The 23,205-nt window shown below is 59.8% G+C and overlaps 1 protein-coding gene across 4 annotated transcripts in view; it reads right to left on the bottom strand.

Annotated features, from left to right (window-relative positions):
• LOC125630863 (microtubule-actin cross-linking factor 1, isoforms 6/7) overlaps positions 1-23,205 on the bottom strand; it is a 155,642-nt gene that overhangs the window by 13,264 nt on the left and 119,173 nt on the right. For all 4 annotated transcript variants that reach the window (XM_048837003.2, XM_075124840.1, XM_048837002.2 and 1 more), the window contains 10 exons: positions 21,825-21,994; positions 15,324-15,483; positions 14,069-14,266; positions 11,400-11,525; positions 10,554-10,697; positions 9,314-9,502; positions 8,339-8,453; positions 5,445-5,614; positions 4,482-4,644; positions 3,977-4,131 (listed from right to left, as the gene is read on the bottom strand). In XM_048837003.2, coding sequence (XP_048692960.2) covers positions 3,977-4,131; positions 4,482-4,644; positions 5,445-5,614; positions 8,339-8,453; positions 9,314-9,502; positions 10,554-10,697; positions 11,400-11,525; positions 14,069-14,266; positions 15,324-15,483; positions 21,825-21,994 — 1,590 coding nt within the window. The remainder of the gene's footprint in view (positions 1-3,976; positions 4,132-4,481; positions 4,645-5,444; positions 5,615-8,338; positions 8,454-9,313; positions 9,503-10,553; positions 10,698-11,399; positions 11,526-14,068; positions 14,267-15,323; positions 15,484-21,824; positions 21,995-23,205) is intronic.

Consider the following 23,205-nt stretch of genomic DNA (forward strand, 5'->3'; position numbering starts at 1 on the left):
CATTGCACGAGGTGGACAGTCCAGCGTGAGCCCTGGACAGGACGGCTAACACCGGCACCAAAGATGCAGGGCAGCAGCTGCCCCTCGCTATCTGAGGTGAGGAACGTCACTGAGAAAGACTCAACGGCTTGGGTCGCACAGCGTGAAGCCAGTGCTGGTAGCTCAGGGAAAGGGCCATGTTACCGCGCCTCCGGCTCATCCCAGCGGGACAAGGTATTTCCCGGGATAATCGTTTGCTCTTGCTTTCCAAATATCCCTGAATGACACACATCAGCGAGTCAGTCTGTTCTTCCAGATCACTGGTAGAGATGCCAGCCTGATTCCACCGCTAGGTTTCACCCGCTCCCAATATCGTTAAACAACGTGAGACGCTCCCCAGCCCAGGCACGTGTCCCAGACAGGGCTCAGCCCAATCTCTCTCCGCGAACTCCAGCCTTTTAAAGGATGCAGTGATGGCACCTAACCTTGCCCATCAAAAAGACCCAGGTCGTGGCCCCCCTACACCCTGCCAATGCCCTGGGAGGAGGGTCAGCTCGCTCTGCCCTGCCCCGTGACTAAGCCCGCAGGCCCTGCACACGGCCCCAGTGCACAGGCTCTGCTGGCTGAGATGTCACTGGAGTTCCCTTCCTGAAGCCCTGGGCGAGTTCAAGAAGATGGGGAGACATGCCGGGTAATTACAGACCTATCAGGCTGACTTCGATCCCAGGCAAGAATACAGAGTGGTTGACATGGGACTCAATTAATAATGAGGTAAAGGTGGGTAATGTAATTAATGCCAATCGATGTGGCTTTATGGAAACTAGATCCTGTCAAACTAATGGTGTCTTTTTCTGATGCGATTCCGTGCTTGGCTGATAAAGGTGATCGTGTTGACTGAGAGATTGAGACTTCTGAAGGCGTTTGACTTGGTGCCGCCTGGCACTGATTGCTAAACTAGAATGACATAAAATGACCGTGGCCTGAAAATTGGCTAACTGCTTGGTCTCGAACTGTCACTGTAAATGGGGTGTTGTCACTGAGTGGGTGGCTTTCCAGGGGGTACCCCAGTGATTGGTGATTGGTCCTACGCTCTTTAACACCTTTATCGATAACCAGAAGGAAACATAAAATCATCAAAGTGATCATCATCAGAAACCCAGAAGCCTGATCACCTCTGCAAATGACACAAGAATTGGGGGCATGGTAAATTCAGATTGAAATTCTGATTCAGAGTGACCTGGTGTGACGAAGTGGGACTGTTCTTAATGTTTCCTCTGAATAGTGTGGGAGTGCCTCAGTTTCCCATACGCAGTTCTTAAGTATCTAGGTGGTGGGGTAAGGGTGTATGATCATTGCAGAGCCCTAGAGGGCAGGTGTGTGCAGGGGTCTGGACACAGAGAATGGCCGACACCTGTTAAAGTCTGCTGCAGTTTCCACGGTATACATCTGATGAAGTGAGCTGTAGCTCACGAAAGCTCATGCTCAAATAAATTGGTTAGTCTCTAAGGTGCCACAAGTACTCCTTTTCTTTTTGCGAATACAGACTAACACGGCTGTTCCTCTGAAACCTGTTTCCTGGCAACTGATGGCCTGGGCCCTTCCCCCCTGCAAGGTGAGAGCTGAAGGGTTGGAGAACAAAGGAATCAGGTGACCTCCTGGCCCGGGAAAGGGGAAAGCCCAGGGGAGGAGGGGCTGGAGGGAATTTCAGTTTGGGGCTGGCTGGGACATGGAGTGAAGGGCAGACGGGGTTGTCTGGCTCACTGCCCCACAAAATGGACCCAGCTGAGGGGTCCTGTTCTCTGCACCTACTAGCTCTGTGTTAGACCATGTTCCTGTCATCTAATAAACCTTCTGTTTTCCTGGCTGGCTGAGAGTCCCGTCTGACTGCAGAGTTGGGGGGCAGGACCCTCTGGCTTCCCCAGGAGCCCCGCCTGGGCGGACTCGCTGTGGGAAGCGCACAGAGGGGCAGAGGAGGCTGAATGCTCCGAGGTCAGACCCAGGAAGGTGGAAGCTGGGTGAGCTGTGTGTCCTGCAGACAGGCTGCTCCCAGAAAGGAGACTTCCCCAGAGTCCTGACTGGCTTCATGGGGAGCAGTTCCAGAGCATCGCCCAGGGACCCTGTGACACCTGGATCACCTGGTCAACTGGGTGCAAGCAAACCAGAGGGCTAAATGCAAATGCATATATCCAGGAACAGAGAACACAGAAGGGGGAACTTTACCCTGGGAAGCAAGGACTCTGAAAAAAATCTGAGGGCTGTGGTGGATAATCAGGTGAACATGAGCCCCAGTGCGATGCGGTGGCCAAAGGGCTAATGGGATCCTTGGGTGCATAAACGGGGGACTCTCGAGTAGGAGCAGAGAGGTTCTTGTATCTTTGTATTTGGCCCTGGTGTGACCACTGCTGGAGGTACAGTTCTAGCATCCACAATTCAAGGGTGTTGATAAATTGGGGAGGCTTCAGAGAAGACCCACAAGAATGATTAAAAAGATTGGAAAACCTGCCTTATATTGAAAGACTCAAAAAGTTCAATCAAAAATAGGAACGGCCATGTTGGGTCCATCTAGCCCAGTAACTTGTCATCCAACAGTAGCTGGAACCAGGTGCTTCAGAGGGAATGAACAGAGCAGGGTAATTTTGAGTGACCCATCCCCTGTCATCCAGTCCCAGCTTCTGTCATTCAGAGTTTAGGGAAACCCAAAGCATGGGGTTGAATCCCTGACCATCTTGGCTAATAGCCATTCATGGACCTATCCTCCAGGAACTCATCTAATTATTTTTTGAACCCTGTTATTGTCATGGCCTTCACTACATCCTCTGGCAAGGAGTTCCCCAGGGTGACCGTGCATTGTGGGAAGAAATACTTCCTTTTGTTTGTGCTAAACCTGCTGCCTGTTAATGTCATTGGGTGACCCCTGGTTCTTGTGTTACATGAAGGGGTAAATCACACTTCCTTCTTCACTTTCTCCACCCCAGTTATGATTTTATAGACCTCTAGCATATCCCCCCCTTAATGGACATGGAGGGTCTGATCCAGTCTGGCAATTCCTACATTATCAAACAATGAGCTCCAATAAGGCAAGCAACATGCCCACCAGCAATCACCCATAACCACCAGCCCTTTGCTATCTTTGTCCCCTTCTCGGTATGGGTCAGAACCTGAGCTCCTTTCTCAGGGTCAGCAGCTACTGCAGCCAATGGGAGCTTTGCCTAAGGAGTGCACAGGGCTGCCAGGGCGTGGCCATGTCTGTGGCTGTCTCCCTCCCTCTCCATTGTTCTCTGTTGTTCTCCCCTTGACACAGTTCCCAAGGCCTTGTGCCGCAGAAAGTGCAACGTGCCAGTTAAAGCCAGACCCAGATCATCCTCCATCCCTGCACAGGTCCCCAGTCCCCTGGTCCTGCTGCTAACTCCTCTCCAGCCTGCCTGGACTGTCTCGGGGACAGATACTGGAGCACAGGAGCTGTCTCCTCATCCAGACAGACCCCAGCTCTCCAGCCTCCCCTTCTCAGCCTTTCACCAGCACTCTGCCCAGCCTGTTGGAGGCCGGGTACCCGGCATAAACCCTGCTAATCGCTGGCAGAGGGAGACAGCCCTTCTCAGGGGTCCACTCTGTCTCGGAGGTTCAGCCCCTCCACCTCCTGGAGCCGCACCTCTCGGAGCCTTCGCACCAGGGCTGGAAGCTGAAGCCAGACGAATGCGGGCAGGAAATGATGTGACGTTTCTCACAGGGAGGGCAGTGAAGCGGTGGGACCATGTACCAGGGCGGTGGTGGAGTGTTTAAATCTGGGTTGGGTGTTTGTCTATAAGCTCTGCTCTAGGAGTTATCTGGGAGCATCTCTGGCCTGCATGACACAGGAGGCCAGCGCAGATGATGCCAGTGGTCCCCTCAGACTCCAACTCACTGCCCACTGCCCCCGCAGTAGCTGCGAACGCTCCTCTCCTGCAGCTCCTGGTGCCCTCCCAGTGCCTGAGCTGCCCAGCTCCGCACCCTGCCATACCTCGTCCTGGATCTGGTCAGCATCAGCGACCCTCCGCAGCGGGTCGCGGCTGGGGTGCAGAGCACTGACGAACTCGTAGTAATCAATGAAGCCATCACTGTTCATATCAAAGATGCTGGCCACAGCGCTCATCTCCAGGATGTTAGTGGGGAATTCTGGGTCGGGGGAAGCGCGCTGTCAGAGAACCCTTCGGTGCCCCTGCAGTGGTTCCCCTGCAAGCCTGGCGGCTCCCCGGCTCTGATCTGGGTGTCCCTGGCCCCAGTCCTTCCCAGAGGGAGAAATTCCCCAGTGTCAGGGCCCTGTCTCTCCCCCACCACCCCCACCAGCATCAGCCCTCACAGCCCTATAAAAACATCACTCCCCAGTGATGCCTTCTAGTCACCATGGAAGCCAGGTGATGTGGGGAGCATGCAGCTTGCAATAGCCAGGTCAGCCAGACCCAGGCTCCCCAGATCCCCCGGAGGGACCCCACCCCCCCACTTCCAGGGCCCGGGCCCCTGCTCACTGGAGGAGAGGACGCTCTGGATGAACTCCTCCTGGCTGATCCGCCCGTCCTGGTCCCGGTCGATGCCTCGGAAAACATCCAGGATGCGGGATTTCCTGTGGCTGATCCACTGCACGTACCGCTTCCTCCAGACGCCAAAGTCAAAGTGTGCGAACTCCTCCACCTCAGAGACAGGGATGCCAGGAATGACCCACGGGGGCAGCTCGGCCGGGCACGGGCCATGGGGGGGAACGGAGCATCTGTGCCCCCAAGGCGGCTCGGCCAGGCACAGGCCATAGGAGGGGAACGGAGCATCTGTGCCCCCAAGGCGGCTCGGCCAGGCACGGGCCATAGGAGGTGAACGGAGCATCTGTGCCCCCAAGGCGGCTCGGCCAGGCACAGGCCATGGGGGGGAACGGAGCATCTGTGCCCCCAGGGCGGCTCGGCCGGGCACGGGCCATGGGGGGGGAATGGAGCATCTGTGCCCCCAAGGTGGCTCGGCCAGGCACAGGCCATGGGGGGGGAACGGAGCATCTGTGCCCCCAAGGCGGCTCGGCCAGGCACAGGCCATGGGGGGGGAACGGAGCATCTGTGCCCCCAAGGCGGCTCGGCCAGGCACGGGCCATAGGGGGGGAATGGAGCATCTGTGCCCCCAAGGCGGCTCGGCCAGGCACAGGCCATGGGGGGGAACGGAGCATCTGTGCCCCCAAGGCGGCTCGGCCAGGCACAGGCCATGGGGGGGAACGGAGCATCTGTGCCCCCAGGGCGGCTCGGCCGGGCACGGGCCATGGCTGGGGTTCTAGTTGCCCGAAGCAGAGTGTGGAGCTGTGCTGCACACTGCAGCCAGGCCTGGCTTCCATCCCATCAGCCAGCGTGCACCCCCACAGCCTGCCGCTCCCACGGACCCCACCTTGCACAGCCGCTGCAGGGCCCCCGGGCTGCACCGCCCCCCGTGAGACGAGGGCAGGAGCCCAACTCCCCTACCTCGCGCAGCCGCTGCAGGGCGCTCTGCAGCCGGTACTGCCGGTCCAAGGCCAGGAGCCAGAGCTGCTGCCAGCGGTGTAGGAGCTGCGCCATGGGGGGGCTCGGGGGCTCCAGGTCGACGAGCGGCACCTGGGGAGCGGCGCGGGGGGGTTTCACAGCACTGCGTCGCCCTGCAACCAGCCGAGAGACGGGCCTCAGTAACCATGGGCGGGGGCGATCGAGGGGGAGGGGGCAGTGAGGGGGGCTCCACGGGTCAGTGAGGGTGGATACCAGTGGCAGTGGGGGGAGACAGATTGAGGAGGGCGGTGAGGGGGGATCCAGGGGATAGCGAGGGGGGATCCAGGAGGTGGGTCGGCGGATTGCACTCCATATGTTTATGGAAATATGCTTATGAGTGTGAATATGAGGTAACTGGAATATGCTTCATGCAAAAGGTCTCTTGTAAGGTATCATTACAAAGCCTAAAACCTACTGAGTGTGGTCATCCTATTTCTATGAATGTATCATTCTCGTATCTGAAACTAGGAATATGAAGTATTACTCTGAGGTTCTATTGTAATTATGCAAAGTGTGGGCCATTAATGGTGGCTCCCCCTCACTAGGACAATTGGTTGTGAATGGGTTTATTTACCTGCAAGCCTTCCTGTGTACCTGACCTGGGTAATGAAGAATGAGGTCTTACAGTGACATGTGACCATGTCACCTGACACTGGAATCCATCTTAAATTTGGTACTTTTCCATTTAGAAAGAGGCGTGGGGACCCAGAGACAAAAGATTCCCACCTTGTGCCAAAGCTATAAAAGGGGGGTGGAACAGAACAAAGCAGGCTGCAGTCATGAGAACACCCCTGCTTTCCACCTAAGATGCCTGCTGGAGCTAACAAGGGCTGTACCAGGGAAAAGGATGGACCCAGACTAAGAAGGAGTCTAGTCTGTGAAAGAAGCTTATTGGAACATCTTGGAGGGTGAGATTTACCTGTATGCAGTTTCTTAAATGTAATAGGCTTAGACTTGCGTGTTTTGTTTTATTTTGCTCGGTAACTTACTTTCTTCTGTCTGTTATTACTTAAAACCACTTAAATCATACTTTTTATATTTAATAAAATAACTTTTTTTTATTAATTAACCCAGAGTAAGTGATTAATACCTGGGGGAGCAAACAGCTGTGCATCTCTCTCTATCAGTGTTATCGAGGGTGGACAATTTATGAGTTTACCCTGTAGAAGCTTTATACAGAGTAAACCGGATTGACTTGGGGTTTGGATCCCATTGGGAGCTGGGTGTCTGGGTGCTGGAGACAAGTGACTTGCTGAGCAGTTTTCAGTTAAGTCTGCAGCTCTGGGGGCGTGGACCAGACCTGGGTCTGTGTTGTAGCAGGCTGGCGTGTCTGGCTCAACAAGGCAGAGGTCTGGAGTCCCAAGCTGGGAGGGAAAATGGGCTCAGAGGTAATCTCAGTACATCAGGTAACAGTCCCAATGGGATCTCTGTGACAGAACCCATCTCTGTGACAGAACCCATCACCCATCATCATTTAGGGGTGAAGTGGGAGGAGGTAGATTGAGGGGATGTGACGTTATTGACATAATCTGGGACCATATGGATCATTGTTGCAACTAAAGTCCTGTAGTGGCACCAAAACTTATATAAAAGGGGTCAAATGAGGTGTCTAAGACAAGGTGATGGTTTGCTGGTTAGGATTATGCTGTCTGTGAGTGTGTATTATTTTTGTAGTTGAAGTTATGAATATTGGCTCTATACTGTCTGTAGTTCAAACTTCTGCTCTGCTTCTGGGTGACACCCCAGACAAGTTGGTTTCAGCTCTGCCTAGCCTGCTGGGTGGCCCATTAAGGACCATCAGCGACACAACTGACCCATTGAGAGAAGGCAGACACGCCTTGGGACTCAGCCAGGTGTGCAGAGACCTGCCTGTGGACAGAACTCTGAGGTGTTTCCAGGCCATGGGATGGGCAGCTTGTCTTTGGGACACAGAAAGCAGAGACCACATGGCAAGAGACTGTAAAACGCTGCTGCAGCTCCCCCATCTGGTCTTCAATCCTGCTTCCTATCTCTGGAGGGACTTGGCTGCACTGAAGCTTTGAACCAAGGACTGAAGGACCCATCCCAGCTGGGGATGTTCTCCAGAGACTTGATTTGAACCTGCCGTTTATTCCCTCACTGCTACAAGCCTGAACCAAGAACTTGGCCATCATTGTCTGTCATTGATTCCACTGAACCCATTCTAGCTCTCATCTCTATCCTTTTCCGGATAAACCTTTAGATTTTAGATTCGAAAAGACTGGCAACAGAGTGATTTGTGGGTAAGGTCTGATTTGTATATTGACCTGGGTCTGGGGCTTGGTCCTTTGGGATCGAGGGAACCTTTCTTCTTTTGCTGGGGTATTGGTTTTCATAACCATTCATCCCCATAACAAGGGGCACTGGTGGGGATACTGGGAAACTGGAGTGTCTAAGGGAATTGCTTGTGTGACTTGTGGTTAGCCAGTGGGGTGAGACCGAAGTCCTCTGTCTGGCTGGTTTGGTTTGCCTTGGTGTGCACAGAAACCCCAGCCTGGGGCTGTAACTGTCCTGCTTGAAGCATTTTGTCCTGAATTGGCACTCTCCGTTGGGTCCCGCCAGAACCAGCCTCGTTACAGGGGGGCAGTGAGGGGGCTCCAGGAGGAAGTGAGGGGGAATCCAGGGGAGGAAGTGTGAGGAGGCAGATTGAGGGGGGCAGTGAAGCTCCATGGGGCAGTGGGAGGAGGCAGATTGAGGGGGCAGTGAAGCTCCATGGGGCAGTGGGAGGAGGCAGATTGAGGGGGCAGTGAAGGGAGCTCCAGGGGGCAGCGAGGGGGGATCCAGGAGCAGGCGTGGGAGCCAGCAGCGGGCGCCATTACCTGCAGCCAGCCTGCGGGTGCCCGGCGGCCCCAGCTCCGGGGCCAGCTTGCGCTTGCAGCTCTTGGTGACCTTCTCCACATCTGGCTGTTTGCGGTTCAGCTCCTCCATGAACTCCTGGGCAGGAGAGTTGGCCGTGAGCTGGAGCGGGGCCTGGGCTCCTCCCAGCGGGGCCGTCATGATGCGCACGCCCCACCCTTGGGGGCTGGCAGGCAGGGCCCCAGTACAAGCCAGGGCAGATCCCATGGGCCGGCTGGGCGGTGCTGTCTGTGGCCAGGCTGGTTGCTGGAGCAGGGCTCTCTCCCCCGTCCCCAGGATGCTCTGGATGGGCCACAGAGCGACCAGGCCTGGCCCCAAAGAGCTGACACGGGGCGTGTGGCAGTGGGGGCGAGGGACCTCACTCCCCATGGGGGTGGGGTTGGGGGGAGGGTCAGAGCCCCATGGGGCCAGGGCAATGTGGGGCGGGGGGGAGGGCGAAGCACGTCACTGCCCCATGGGGGTGGGGCAGGGGAGTCAGACCCTGGGCCAGTAGGGGCAAGAAGCAGTGAGGTGCTTGGCTGGGCAGTTGATGGCAGAGGAGAGGGGCGGCCGGGGTGGCAGAGAAGGAGATGGCGGAGGGCGGGGGCAGAGGAGGTGTCAGGGAGTGACAGAGGGGGCAGCAGGGGGAATGGCAGAGGAGGGGGCGGCGGGGGGCAGAGGAGGTGTCAATGGGCGACAGAGGGGGCAGCAGAGGGGAATGGCAGGGGGATGGCAGGGAGAATGGCAGAGGAGGGGATGGCAGGGGGGCGGCCAGGGGCAGATGAGGTGTCAGGGGGCAACAGAGGGGAATGGCAGAGGAGGGGGCAGCAGGGGAGCGAGGGCAGAGGAGGGGGCGGCAGACGGAGCAGCAGGGGGGCAGGGGCAGAGGAGGGGGCAGCAGGGGGGCGAGGGCAGAGGAGGGGGCGGCAGAGGGGCAGGTACTGGCCCGGCCCTGTTACCACGTGCTGGGAGCTGAGCTCCTCCAGCTGCTGGGCGTCGTCGGGCAGCGTCTCCTGGTCCCTCAGGCTCAGCGACTCCTCGGCAGCCGCGATCCAGTCGACGAGCTGGTCCATCTCCTCCCGCTCCGCGGCCAGCCTGGCCGTCTGGGCCTGGAGCCGCTCGCTCTGCTGCTGGACCCAGCTCAGCACCTGCACACACGGGCAGTGACCAGGGGCGGCATGGAGCAGAGACTGGGGGAGGCACCCCCTGGCCCAAACCGTGGGGAGCAATGAGGGCACAAACAGGCCCTGTGGGCACAGGGCACCAAGGGTACCGATTGGGGGCCCATGGGCTCAGGGCACCGAGGACAGAGACCGTGGGAAAAGGGCAAGGAGGACACGGACTGAGGGGCACCAGGACACAGATTGGGGGGCCCACGGGCACCGAGGACACGGAGTGGAGCCCCGTGGGCACAGGGCGCCGCAGAGACAGACCAGGGCCCCATGGGCACAGGGTGGCAGGCTATGGCACTGTGTCCCCCTTAGGGTCTCTGTCACTTGTCTAGGCTGCGCTGTCTCCAGGGGTGATGTGGCCGCTTCATGTCCAGTGTTCTGGCAGGCTCGGGTGGGGAGGAGGGGGGGTCACCACTCACACAGGTTGCCCCCCCGCCCGCCAAGGGAGACGCAGCAGGAAGCCGGTGACTGACACCTGTCAGCCGCTCTGCCGGGGCGGCCCGTGGGTGTTCTCCCAGACAGACCCTGCTGGGTGCCCCGGCCAGCCGGGAGATGCCCCACCGGGCCTGGAACCCACGGACGGGGGAGGAGTGGGGGAGGAGTGGGGCCCCGGCAGGGGCTGGGAGCGCAGGGTCTCGCAGGAGGGGCTGTGCGCTGCGGAGGGGGCAGGCGGGGTCTGTCCTGGTGTGTCTGGCGCTGGGCAGTGGGAGGAGGGCAGCCCGACCACCTGTGGCCGGAGCCTGGGGCACCGGTGCAGCCTGGGCACGCCGGGCGTGTGGGAACCCCCTCGGCTCCCAAGCCCCCAGGCCCTGCCCCAGGGCCCCTGAGGACGCAGGGCAGGCAGCGAGGAAGCCCCTGTTTGGGTCGGGAAGCTGAGGCCAGGGGAGGGGTGATGCAGGCGGCCGGCCCAGGCCCAGCGTGGCCGTGTGATGGGCTGGAGGAGCCCATGGGTCCCAGCCCCCCCAGGTCCTGGCGGGCACCCTGAGGCTCTGCCTGCCCCGGCCCGACGGGGTCTGCCCACACCCACCTCCTGGAAGCGGCTCTTGGCCACGGTGATCCAGGACTTGATGGTGACGATGGAGTCGGGGTGGCAGGCGGACAGGATCTCCTCGCCCAGCGACGTGAGACACTCCAGCTCCAGCTGCTGGCATTGCAGCGTCTCCATCAGCTCCTGCTCCCGACGCAAGGGCAGCTCAGCTCCGCAGCACGCCCGAGAGCTGCCAGGCCGGGCGGGGGGGCTGCCAGGCCGGGCGGGGGGGCTCCGGGCTGGGGGGGCTGCCAGGCCGGGCGGGGGGGCTCCAGGCTGGGGGGGGGGCTGCCAGGCCGGGCGGGGGGGCTGCCGAGCCGGGCTGGGGGGCTCCGGGTTTGGGGGGCTGCCAGGCTGGGCTGGGGGGGCTCCAGGCTGGGGGGGGCTGCCAGGCCGGGCGGGGGGGCTCCGGGTTTGGGGGGCTGCCAGGCCGGGCGGGGGGGCTGCCAGGCCGGGCTGGGGGGGCTCCATCGGGATGGAGAGACAGTACCAGTGTGGTGGCTGCAGAGACCCGGTCCTGAGGCCTGGGGGTGCAGAGGCTGCCTGGCAAGACAAGGGGTCAAAGCCCTCCCTGACTTCGGCCGGCAGGACGGGGCCAGGGCTGGACCAAGGGGGGGCTCCTGCCTCGCCCTGCCCGGCCCGGGGCGTGGCCAGGAACGGACTGGGGCAGGCAGGGGGCAGGGCGAAGGCGGGGGGCAGGAGCCGACACTGGGCGGTGGGGGCCGGAGGCCCCGTGGCCCGTCTCCAGGCCGGAGTGCGAGGCAGCGGAGCTGGCTCCCGGGCCCTGCTCCAGGCCCTGCTGCACCCAGGAGAGGCGGGGCAGCAGCTGGGGTGGGGGGCACTCACTTGCAGCTGGTTCTGGCACTCGCGCATGGCCGCCTCCTCCTCCGGGAAGACGCCGTGCCGGAGGGTTTTCTCCGACTCAGCCAGGTGGGCCAGGAACGAGCGCCCCAGGGCGTGGAACTCCTCCGCCTGCACAGAGAGCGAGGGTGGGCAGGGACCGGACCAGACTTGGGCTCAGAGGCTGGTGCCCCCTCTCGCCCGGCTTGCCCCCCGCCCGGCCAGGTGGCCCTGTCCTGACTGGGGGGGCTGGGGGTTGGCTCAGCCTGACACTCTCCACAGACTCGCCGAATGGCCGGGAGGCCCTGACGGTGCCGCACAGACCGGCCTGGTCTCCCTGGGAAGCTGATCCAGCGAGATGGGCGCCATCCCTGTGCGGACCCTGCGATTTCGGGCCAAGAGCAGCTCCGGGGGTTCAGCTCAAACCGAGTGGACACAGGGAGGAGCTAACCCGCAATGGCCTCTCCTGGACTGAAATCGGCACGTCCACACTCGTGCCACAGGCTCCAACCCTCCTAGCCGGAAAGTGGTGCTGCTTCCCTGCCTGGACAGGGTCTGATAGCCCCGGCCACGGCCTCCTGCCCTCCCTGCGAGTCTGGGCCCCCCGCCACGGCCCCCTGCCCTCCCTGATAGTCTGGGCCCCCGGCCACGGCCCCCTGCCCTCCCTGCGAGTCTGGGCCCCCGGCCACGGCCCCCTGCCCTCCCTGCGAGTCTGGGCCCCCGGCCATGGCCCCCTGCCCTCCCTGATAGTCTGGGCCCCCGGCCACGGCCCCCTGCCTTCCCTGCAAGTCTGGGCCCCCAGCCACGGCCCCCTGCCCTCCCTGCGAGTCTGGGCAACTGGCCACGGCCCCCTGCCCTCCCTGTGAGTCTGAGCCCCCGGCCACGGCCCCCTGCCCACCCTGATAGTCTGGGTCCCCGGCCACGGCCCCCTGCCTTCCCTGCGAGTCTGGGCCCCCAGCCACGGCCCCCTGCCCTCCCTGCGAGTCTGGGCCCCCGGCCACGGCCCCCTGCCCACCCTGATAGTCTGGGACCCCGGCCACGGCTCCCTGCCCTCCCTGCAAGTCTGGGCAACTGGCCACGGCCCCCTGCCCTCCCTGTGAGTCTGAGCCCCCGGCCACGGCCCCCTGCCCACCCTGATAGTCTGGGCCCCCCGCCATGGCCCCCTGCCTTCCCTGCGAGTCTGGGCCCCCAGCCACGGCCCCCTGCCCTCCCTGCGAGTCTGGGCCCCCGGCCACGGCCCCCTGCCCTCCCTGCGAGTCTGGGCCCCCGGCCACGGCTCCCTGCCCTCCCTGCTAGTCTGGGCCCCCAGCCACGGCCCCCTGCCCTCCCTGCAAGTCTGGGCCCCCGGCCATGGCCCCCTGCCCACCCTGATAGTCTGGGACCCCGGCCACGGCTCCCTGCCCTCCCTGCAAGTCTGGGCAACTGGCCACGGCCCCCTGCCCTCCCTGTGAGTCTGAGCCCCCGGCCACGGCCCCCTGCCCACCCTGATAGTCTGGGCCCCCCGCCACGGCCCCCTGCCTTCCCTGCGAGTCTGGGCCCCCAGCCACGGCCCCCTGCCCTCCCTGCGAGTCTGGGCCCCCGGCCACGGCCCCCTGCCCTCCCTGCGAGTCTGGGCCCCCGGCCACGGCTCCCTGCCCTCCCTGCTAGTCTGGGCCCCGGCCACGGCCCCCTGCCCTCCCTGCGAGTCTGGGCCCCCGGCCACGGCCACCTGCCCTCCCTGTTAGTCTGGGTCCCCGGCCACGGCCCCCTGCCCTCCCTGTTAGTCTGGGTCCCCGGCCACGGCCCCCTGTCCTCCCTGATAGTCTGGGTCCCCGGCCACGGCCCCCTGTCCTCCCTGATAGTCTGGGTCCCCGGCCACGGCCCCCTGCCCTCCCTGCGAGTCTGGGCCCCCGGCGACGGCTCCCTGCCCTCCCTGCGAGTCTGGGCCCCCCGCCACGGCCCCCTGCCCTCCCTGCGATTCTGAGCCCCCGGCCACGGCCCCCTACCCTCCCTGCGAGTCTGGGCCCCCAGCCACGGACCCCTGCCTTCCCTGCGAGTCTGGGCCCCGGCCACGGCCCCCTGCCCTCCCTGCGAGTCTGGGCCCCCGGCCACGGCCACCTGCCCTCCCTGTTAGTCTGGGTCCCCGGCCACGGCCCCCTGCCCTCCCTGATAGTCTGGGCCCCCGGCCACGGCTCCCTGCCCTCGCTGCAAGTCTGGGCAACTGGCCACGGCCCCCTGCCCTCCCTGCGAGTCTGAGCCCCCGGCCACGGCCCCCTGCCCTCCCTGTGAGTCTGAGCCCCCGGCCACGGCCCCCTGCCCTCCCTGCGAGTCTGGGCAACTGGCCACGGCCCCCTGCCCTCCCTGTTAGTCTGGGCCCCCGGCCACGGCCCCCTGCCCTCCCTGCTAGTCTGGGCCCCCCGCCACGGCCCCCTGCCCTCCCTGCGAATCTGAGCTCAGAGCCACGGCCCCCTGCCCTCCCTGCTAGTCTGGGCCCCTGGCCACGGCCCCCTGCCCTCCCTGCGAGTCTGGGCCCCCGGCCACGGCCCTCTGCCCTCCCTGCGAGTCTGGGCCCCCGGCCACGGCCCCCTGCCCTCCCTGCGAGTCTGGGCCCCCGGCCATGGCCCTCTGCCCTCCCTGCGAGTCTGGAATCCCAGCCCCACAGTCACTGCGCCTTGCCCCTCTCTCCCTCCTCTCACCTGCTGTAACGAAGCCTCCAGCCGGCCCTGCTTGGAGACGGAGAGTTTGCAGATCAGGTCCCAGCGGCCGCTCAGCTCCTCCATTTGCTTCTGCAGCCACTGGGAGTCGACGCTGCTGCTGCCCCGCGTCAGGTCCCTCACCGAGCGCTTCAGCATCTTAATGCAGCTGGCCCGCTTGCCCAGCTCCTTCTGGAAAACCTGGGGCGGGAGAGCAGGTGTGGGCCAGGGTCAGGCTGGGGTGGGACAGTGTGAGAGCAGCTGCAGGGAGCCCTTGGCCCGCAGCTCTGCCTGTCCCTGGGGCCCCAGGCATGGAGCTGAGCGGGGCTCTCGCTGGGCCCTCTCTTTGCCTGGGGCATCCGGGCCCAGCTGGGAGCCTGCAGGGGACTGTCGCGGCGGAAAGGTGCCAGGGAGAGAGAGCGTCGGCATTTCTGGGCGAGCTCGGCGATGCTCTGGAACTGCTCCCTACGAAGCCAGGCAGGACGCTGGGGAAGTCTCCTCTCTGGGAGCAGCCTGCCTGCAGGACACACAGCTCACCCGGCTTCCACCTTCCTGGGTCTGACCTCGGAGCATTCAGCCTCCTCTGCCCCTCTGTGCGCTTCCCCCAGCGAGTCCACCCAAGTGGGGTCCTGGGGAAGCCAGAGGGTCCTGCCCCCCAACTCCGCAGTCAGACGGGACTCTCAGCCAGCCAGGAAAACAGAAGGTTTATTAGACGACAGGAACATGGTCTAACACAAAGCTTGTAGGTACAGAAAACAGGACCCCTCAGCCAGGTCCGTCTTGGGGGGCAGGGAGCTCAGAGCCCCAAGTGGGCCTCCCTCAACTTCCCCAGCCAGCTCCAAACTGAAACTCTCCAGCCCCTCCTCTCATTTGTCTCTTTCCCGAGCCAGGAGGCCACCTGATCTCTCTGTTCTCCAACCCCTTCAGATGGCACCTTTGCAGAGGAGGGGCCCAGGCCATCAGTTGCCAGGAGACAGGGTGTCGGCCATTCTCTGCGCAGAGACCATCACACCTGCCCTCTCGGGCTCTGCAACAATCACACCCCCTTATTCCCCCCACCTAGATACTGAAGAACTGCATAGGGGAAACTGAGGCACCCACCCAGTATTCAGAGAAAACACTTAGAACATTCTCACTTCGTCACAGCTCCTACCCCAGCGTGCATCATCCCTGCGTCCCAGGCGGGGATTGTGCATCCTGAAGAGTGTGGGGCAGGGGGAGGCAGGATCAGGGGATGTGGCACCAGAGGAATACAGACCTTGTGCTTGTCCATGAGGTTGCTGACTAGGTCGCGATCCCCTCCAACCGGCACCTCCTCACACAGCTGCGGCTCGGCCTGGTACAGCCAGTCCAGCAGGGCTTGCAGGGCATCCGTGAACTTGCCCGAGAACAGCAGGCTCTCCTCCAGCTTGTGCTGCCTGAAAGAGAACGGGCGACGGGCAGCGACCATGCCACATGCAGGCCTTGGGCAGGGAGATGGTCGCGCTGCCTTGGGAAGGATCTTCCCCCAGCCGGGAGAGTGTGTGTCGAGTGGGGGGCCTTGCCCCAGCAGTGTGTGTGTGTGGAGTGGGGGCCCTGCCCCGCAGCGTGTGCATGACCTGGAGAGGGGAAAAGGTAAGAGTCAAAGGGAGGCATTTTTACGAATCTGCCGAGGTGCCAGTTCGATGTTAAAGAAGAAATCTACCAAACGAGCTTTGCAAACGTGCTGCGTGTCACAGCCGCTCCTGGGCTGGCCCCACAGGCGAACCCTGCTTCTCTGAGCCTAGGCAGCACTACCTAGGTTCACACTAGGTTCACGGAAACATAGACCCACGGGGTCAGAAGGGCCCGCAAGGGTCAGCTAGTCTAATGTCCACCAGGATGCAGGATTGGTTGCTTCTAAACCAACCAAGACAGACACACGGCTCCAGCTTCCTTTTGAAACCTCCCGTGAAGGAGCTTCCACGACCTCCCCAGGCCTCTGCTCTGTCCCATTGTCTGTCCCATTGTCCCAGCCTGCCATCAATCCCAGGAAAGATCATGGAACAGTTAATTTAAGGCTCTATCTAAAGAACTGGAGGCTACAAATATACTTAGAATCATAAACCAGAGGGTTAGAAGGGCCCGCAAGGGTCATCTCGTCTTAACGCCCGCCATGATGCAGGATTTGTGTGTTTAAACCATCCAAGACAGTTCGCTCTCCAGCCTCCTTTTGAAACCTCCCGTGAAGGAGCTTCCACGACCTCCCCAGGCCCCTGCTCTGTCCCATTGTCCTGCTGTTCTTACACTTAGGAAGTTGATCCTGAGATTTAATCTAAACCTGCTCTGCTGGAGTTTGACCCCATCGCCTCTTGTCCTGCCCTCTGGGGCCAGAGAGAACAACTTTTCTCCCTCTTTATGGCAGCCTTTCAAGTATCTGAAGACCCAGATCATGCCCCCCTTAATCTTCTCTTCTCCAAACTAAACATACCCAGGTCCTTCAGCCTTTGCTCCTATGGCTGCATTCCACCCCTTCGATCATCCTTGTCGCTTGCCTCTGGATTCTTTCCAGTTTCTACATCCTTTCTAGACACTGGTGACCAAAACTGGACACCGCACTGCAGCCGAGGCCTGACCAGCAACGAGTACTGTCACCTCCTGTTAACGCAACCTGAAATCGCATTTGCTTCTTTTGCAACAGCATCGCATTGCTGACTCGTGTCCAGGGTGTGATCCACCACAACCCCCAGAGCCTTCTCAGCAGTGCTGCTGCCAAGCCAGTTATCCCCCATGTGACGTTGCCCTCCATATGCTTTATGAAAATATGCTTGGAGTGCGAATATAATGTAACTGGTATATGCTTCATGCAAAAGGTCTCTTGTAAGGGATCATTACAAAGCCTATAACCTACTGAGTGTGGTCATCCCATTTGTATAAATGTATCATTCTTGTATGTGAAACTAGAAATATGAAATATAACTCTTAGGTCCTATTGTAATTATGCAAAGTGTGGGCCATTAATGATGGTTTAGAATCTTGATGGCTCCCATTGACTAGGACAATTGGTTGTAAATGGCTCTCTTTACTTGTAAGCCTTCCTGTGTTCACATGAGTCAGGCTAGAAAGAACAGAGGCTTGGGGGGTCTCACAGGACATGTGACCACGTCACCTGGTACTGGAATCCATCTTAAATCTGGTGCTTTTCCATTTAGAAGGAAGGGTGGGGACTCAGAGAGACAAAGGATTCCCACCTTGTGCCAAAACCATAAAAGGGGGTGGAACAGAACAAAGGAGGCTTCCAGTCATGAGAAAGCCCCTAGTTACCACCTGAGCTACAGCTAACAAGAATTGTACCAGGGGAAAGGATTGGGCCCAGACTAAGAAAGAGTCTACTCTATGAAAGAAGCTTATTGGAACATCTTGGAGGGTGAGATTTACCTGTATTCAGTTTCTTAAATGTATTAGGCTTAGACTTGTGTGTTTTGTTTTATTTTGCTTGGTAACTTACTTTGTTCTGTTTATTACTTAAAACCACTTAAATCCTACTTTTTATACTTAATAAAATCACTTTTGTTTATTAATTAACCCAAGGTGATTAATACCTGGGGGAGCAAACAGCTGTGCATCTCTATCAGTGTTCGAGAGGGTGGACAATTTATGAGTTTATCCTGTATAAGCTTCATACAGAGTAAAATGGATTTATTTGGCCTTGGATCCCATTGGGATCTGGGTGTCTGGGTGCTGGAGAAAGGTGACCCGCTGAGCAGTTTTTGGTTAAAGTCTGTAGCTTTGGGGGCGTGGACCAGACCTAGGTCTGTGTTGCAGCAGGCTGGCGTGTCTGGCTCAACAAGGCAGGGGTCTGGAGTCCCAAACTGGCAGGGAAAACGGGCTCAGAGGTAATTCCAGCACGTCAGGTGACAGTCTCAAGGGTCTGTGACCGAACCTGTCACACACCCCCAGTCTGTGTTTGTACATTTGGTTTTTCTTCCCTAAGTGAAGCACCTTCCATTTGTATTTGCTGAATGTCATTGTGTTGTCTGTAACCTCATTCTCGAATTTATCAAGATCCATTCGAATTTTAGCTCTATCCTCCAAAGTGTTGGCAACCCATCCCCCCGCTTCCCTCCCCCTTCGTCATCTGCAAACTAGATCAATGAGCTCTCTATTCCTACATCCAGGTCATTGATACAGATGTTAAACAACACTGGATCCAGAACAGATCCCTGTGGAACCCCACTTGAGACCTCCCTTCAATCTGACATCATCCCATTCATAGTTACTCTTTCTTTGTGGTTTCAGAGGAACAGCCGTGTTAGTCTGTATTCGCAAAAAGAAAAGGAGTACTTGTGGCACCTTAGAGACTAACCAATTTATTTGAGCATGAGCTTTCGTGAGCTACAGCTCACTTCATCAGATGTTTACCGTGGAAACTGCAGCAGACTTTATATACACACAGAGAATATGAAACAATACCTCCTCCCACCCCACTGTCCTGCTGGTAATAGCTTATCTAAAGTGATCAACAGGTGGGCCATTTCCAGCACAAATCCAGGTTTTCTCACCCTCCACCCCCCACACAAATTCACTCTCCTGCTGGTGCTAGCCCATCCAAAGTGACAACTCTTTGCATAATCAAGTCGGGCTATTCCCTGCATAGATCAAGGTTTTCTCACATCCCCCCCACCCCCATACACACACAAACTCACTCTCCTGCTGGTAATAGCTCATCTAAACTGACCACTTTCTTTGTGGTTGTTTAACCAATTCTGTATCCACTTAAGGATAGTTCTGCCAAGCCCGCATTTCTCCAGTTTACTTATCAGAATGTCACATGGGACTGTGTCAAGAGCCTGGCTGAAGTCCAGGCATATTACATCCACCGCATGGCCCCTATCCACCAAACCAGTTACCCTGTCAAAGAAGGAAATCAAGCTGGTTTGTTCTTGGTAAATCCATGCTGGCTGCTAAGGATCACCCCTCCATTCTCCAGGTACTTGCAATTTTTCAGGTCAACTTTTCACTTGAACAGCATTTCTCAAATCAGCACACCTGGCTAATCTGAACCACACAGCAATGTATCAATGTACTCGCAACCACATCTGCCTGCCATCAACAGTTCAGAACCCGGGGTCTGCCCAGCCCTGCGGACAGCCTCTCCCTTTGTCCAGGCTCAAGGGACAAAGAGGTGTCGACGGAACCAAAGAAGCTGCAGCGTCTCTAGTGCAACCAATGCTCAGACTCGCCAAGTGGAAAGGTCTCCACCTTGTCGCAGGGGTAAGGGAAGAAGAAGTGGTCGGTCATTCCCAAGGCGGTATTCCTCTCTCTGGTCTTTAACAGGAACCAGGGCAGGTTACTCGCTGAGCGTGCATTCTGCAGAGAGAGCACCTGGCACCGGAGTTTAGGTTCTAACATGCTGTGCCAGCAGTTCTCAACCAGGGGTCTGGGGCCCTTGGGGGACCACGAGCAGGTTTCAGGGGGTCCGCCAAAATAAACCAGAGAGCAAGGCCAGTGTTAGACTCACTGGGGCCCAGGGCAGAAAGCTGAAGCCTGAGCCCTGCTGCCTGGGGCTGAAGCCGAAGCCTGAGAAACTTAGTTTCGTGGGGCCCCCTATGGCGTGGGGTCCTGGGCAATTGCCCTGCTTGCTACCCCCTAACGCCGGCCCTGGCTTTTAATCTACTGAAAAACAGTTGTTGTGGCACAGGTGGGCCACAGACATTTTACAGCATGTTGGGGGGCCTCCTAAAGAAGAAGTTTGAGAACCCCTGGGCTGTACACAGGCCCTGCTCCCTCCTTCGTTCCTCCAAGCCAACCGGCCTGAGATGTGAGCTCTGGCTTCTGATGTTACAGTCTTGTCCCTTCTGCAGCAATCCATTCCAATGGCAGGGCCCACGCTCTGAAACGGGCCGGAAAGACCAGGAGGGGGATCGTCAGCGTGTTGGATACTAAAGAATGGATGATAAATACTGCACCTGAGCTTGGAGATTTGCACTGCTCCTGGGCAGGATAGCTGAGTCTCTGACATGGCGTCATTTGTAAGGAGAGAGGAGCCAGGGCTCTGAACCGCCAGGCCCAGAGGTGCCGGGCTCTGAACCGCCAGGCCGGAGGGGCCGGGGCTCTGAACCGCCAGGCCCAGAGGTGCCGGGGCTCTGAACCGCCAGGCCCAGAGGTGCCGGGGCTCTGAACTGGCACAAATTAAGCACTGGTCTCAACCACAGCCTATGACAATTGCTTGCGGGGCTGTACTAGTCTGTGCAGTACCTGTGTTCATGGGGAGGGGGGAGAAATGTGGGGCTGCCTTGGCAGTGGGGGGCAGGGGGAGGATGCAGCGCTGCCCCATAGATCTGACCTGGCAGTGCACTAGCAGCTTGCAGAGGGAGGTGGGGTACAGGGCCGTACACACACCCAAGCCGCTGTCCAGAGCCGTGTGGACGGGGGGGCAGGCGCTGAGGGGCTGCAGGGCCGAGGGTTGGGACAGGTGTGGGGAAGGGGGTAGGGGATGGCACCTGGCCCAGGGAATGGGAGACTGTGCCGGGCAGAGGGAGCACTGCTGGTACGAGGGGGGCAGGCTGGGTGTGTTGCGACAACAGGGCCGATAAAACGTCCCCCGTTGTGAAGAGAAATGTAGAGAGGACCCGCGGGTGTGATCCAAGGGCGCTACCAACAGCAGACGCAGAGCCAGGACTTAATGGCCCCAAGTCGGTGGGGGGGTATTAGGGCTCATTGGTGGGCAAAGCACGAGGGGCTGAACCGTGCGGCTCCCTTTCCCTTTTCTGTGCTTCGTAACAAGAGACACATGTGCCCTCCCTCTCGCCTCCCGTCCCCCCGTGCACCCAGCTCAGCCCCGCTCGCCTTCCCTGAGCTCAGCCCAGACGGATGGAGCAGCTGGAAAGGCGTCCATCCACAGGGGAGGCCACGGGCCTTGCTCTGGTTCTAGGAACGTCCACACTCAGCCCTTTGGGAGACACCCAATTGCCAGCACCTCACAGACACGGGAGCTCCTGCTCTGTTCCCTTCCTCTCAGGTTATTTTCTGCTCCCCACCCACCCCTTCCTATCCCATCTCCCTCTCTCAGCTGCTCACCAGCCCCTGAAAGCCACGGCACTGCCTCAGCACCATGCGATGACCTGCCCACCAGCCGCCCTGGCTACGGAGGAAAGACCCAGCCAAATGACATTTCTGCCTGGTGGGAACCAGGGTCCAAGCACCAGGCTCTGTGGGCCACCCATGGCTGACCAGCCATCCCATGATCCTCAGACATCAACAAAAGCCGGATTCTCCCCTTTCTAGCCTCCCTCGCCTGCAGCTTGTGCCAGTCTGGCTGGCCGTGAGACACGTGAACCGGGCGCACCACGGCAGCGTGAATTACCCTCCCCATGGCAACACAGCGAGGTTGCTGTGGGAATAAGTGGCCCTGCTAGTTTGAGGGCGACTTGCAGGGTTTGATTCCGTTTGTTCTGCACAAATGTAAAGGCTGGTTTTCAGTTCCTGTGCTCAACGAACTTCCCCTCTGGGGTGTCTGCCAACGAGCCGCGAGCCCCCAGTCGCTGCAGAGCAGAACCCCGAACCTCTGCATCACCCGCCTCTCGCTGCACACCGGAGACTGTACAACGCACTCTTTCGACCCTTGACGTTCATCCAACAGATCCCAGGGGCGGGGGGGGCCAGGAGAAGAGGGGACCACAGGCACCAGCAGGGGTGGGGGGTGGCAGGGTCTCAGGCCCTGCACAGGGACCCAGCCCCCCTGGGCCCTGGCCCAGCAGAGACCAGTGCCAGCAGGACGAGGGCCGAACGCCAGCCTCACCTCTCCACAGCCCGGCCACCCAGGTCGTCCCAGCGCTCCTTCAGCTCCCCCAGCAGCTCCTCCAGCGGCTGCAGGTCCTCGGCCAGCTGGGCCTTCTCCCGCAGCAAGCGCCCGCTGCGCAGCGTGGCCTCGTACACGGGGTGCTTGGACCGCAGCAGCTTCTGGAACTCCTGCAGCGCCGGGGAGGGCAGGTTAGTCCAGGGGAAAGGGGCAGGGGCGAGAGACTAGGCCTGGTGGGTTGGCCCCTGGGGAGATGGGGCTGGGGAGCAGGCAGATCAGCGCAGGAGGGATGGGTAGGAGTCGGGCGAGGGCAGGAGAGGGTGGCTCAGCCCCAGGGAGATGGGGTCTGTGACGAAGTGGGAATGTTCTTAATGTTTTCTCTGAATACTGGGTGGGTGCCTCAGTTTCCCCTATGCAGTTCTTCAGTATCTAAGTGGGGGGATAAGGGGGGTGTGATTCTTGCAGAGCCCTAGGGGGCCAGTGTGATGGGGTCTGCACAGAGAATGGCCGACACCCTGTCTCCTGGCAACTGATGGCCTGGGCCCCTTGTGACGAAGCGGGACTGTTCTTAATGTTTCCTCTGAATATTGTGGGGGTGCCTCAGTTTCCCCTATGCAGTTCTTAAGTATCTAGGTGGTGGGATAAGGGTGTATAATCACTGCAGAGTCCTAGAGGGCAGGAGTCTGAACACAGAGGATGGCCGACGCTCTGTTTCCTGGCAACTGATGGCCTGGGCCCTCAGCCCCCCCAGCCCCCGCAAGGTGAGAGCTAAAGGGTTGGAGAACAAAGGGATCTGGTGACTACCTGGCCCGGGAAAGGGACAAAGCCCAGAGGAGGAGGGGCTGGAGAGTGAGGCAGTTTGGGGCTGGCTGGGACATGGAGTGAAGGGCAGACGGGGTTGTCTGGCTCCCTGCCCCCCAAAATGGACCCACCTGAGGGGTCCAGTTCTCTGCACCTACAAGCTCTGTTTTAGGCCATGTTCCTGTCGTCTAATAAACCTTCTGTTTTCCTGGCGGGCTGAGAGTCCCGTCTGACTGCGGAGTTGGGGGGCAGGACCCTCTGGCTTCCCCAGGACCCCGCCTGAGCGGACTCGCTGTGGGAAGTGCACGGAGGGGCAGAGGATGCTGAATGCTCCGAGGTCAGACCCAGGAAGGGGGAAGCTGTGTGAGCTGTGTGTCCTGCAGACAGGCTGCTCCCAGAAAGGAGACTGCCCCAGAGTCCTGACTGGCTTCATGGGGAGCAGTTCCAGAGCATCGCCCAGGGACTCCGTGATACCCCTCCCCTGCAAAGGTGCTGACTGAAGGGGCTGGAGAACAGAGAGATCAGGTGGCCTCCTGACTCAGGAAGGAGACAAAGGAGAGGAGGGGCTGGAGAGTTTCAG

This window comes from Caretta caretta, chromosome 2 (genome assembly GCF_965140235.1).
Source record: "Caretta caretta isolate rCarCar2 chromosome 2, rCarCar1.hap1, whole genome shotgun sequence".
Lineage (NCBI taxonomy): Eukaryota > Metazoa > Chordata > Testudines > Cheloniidae > Caretta > Caretta caretta.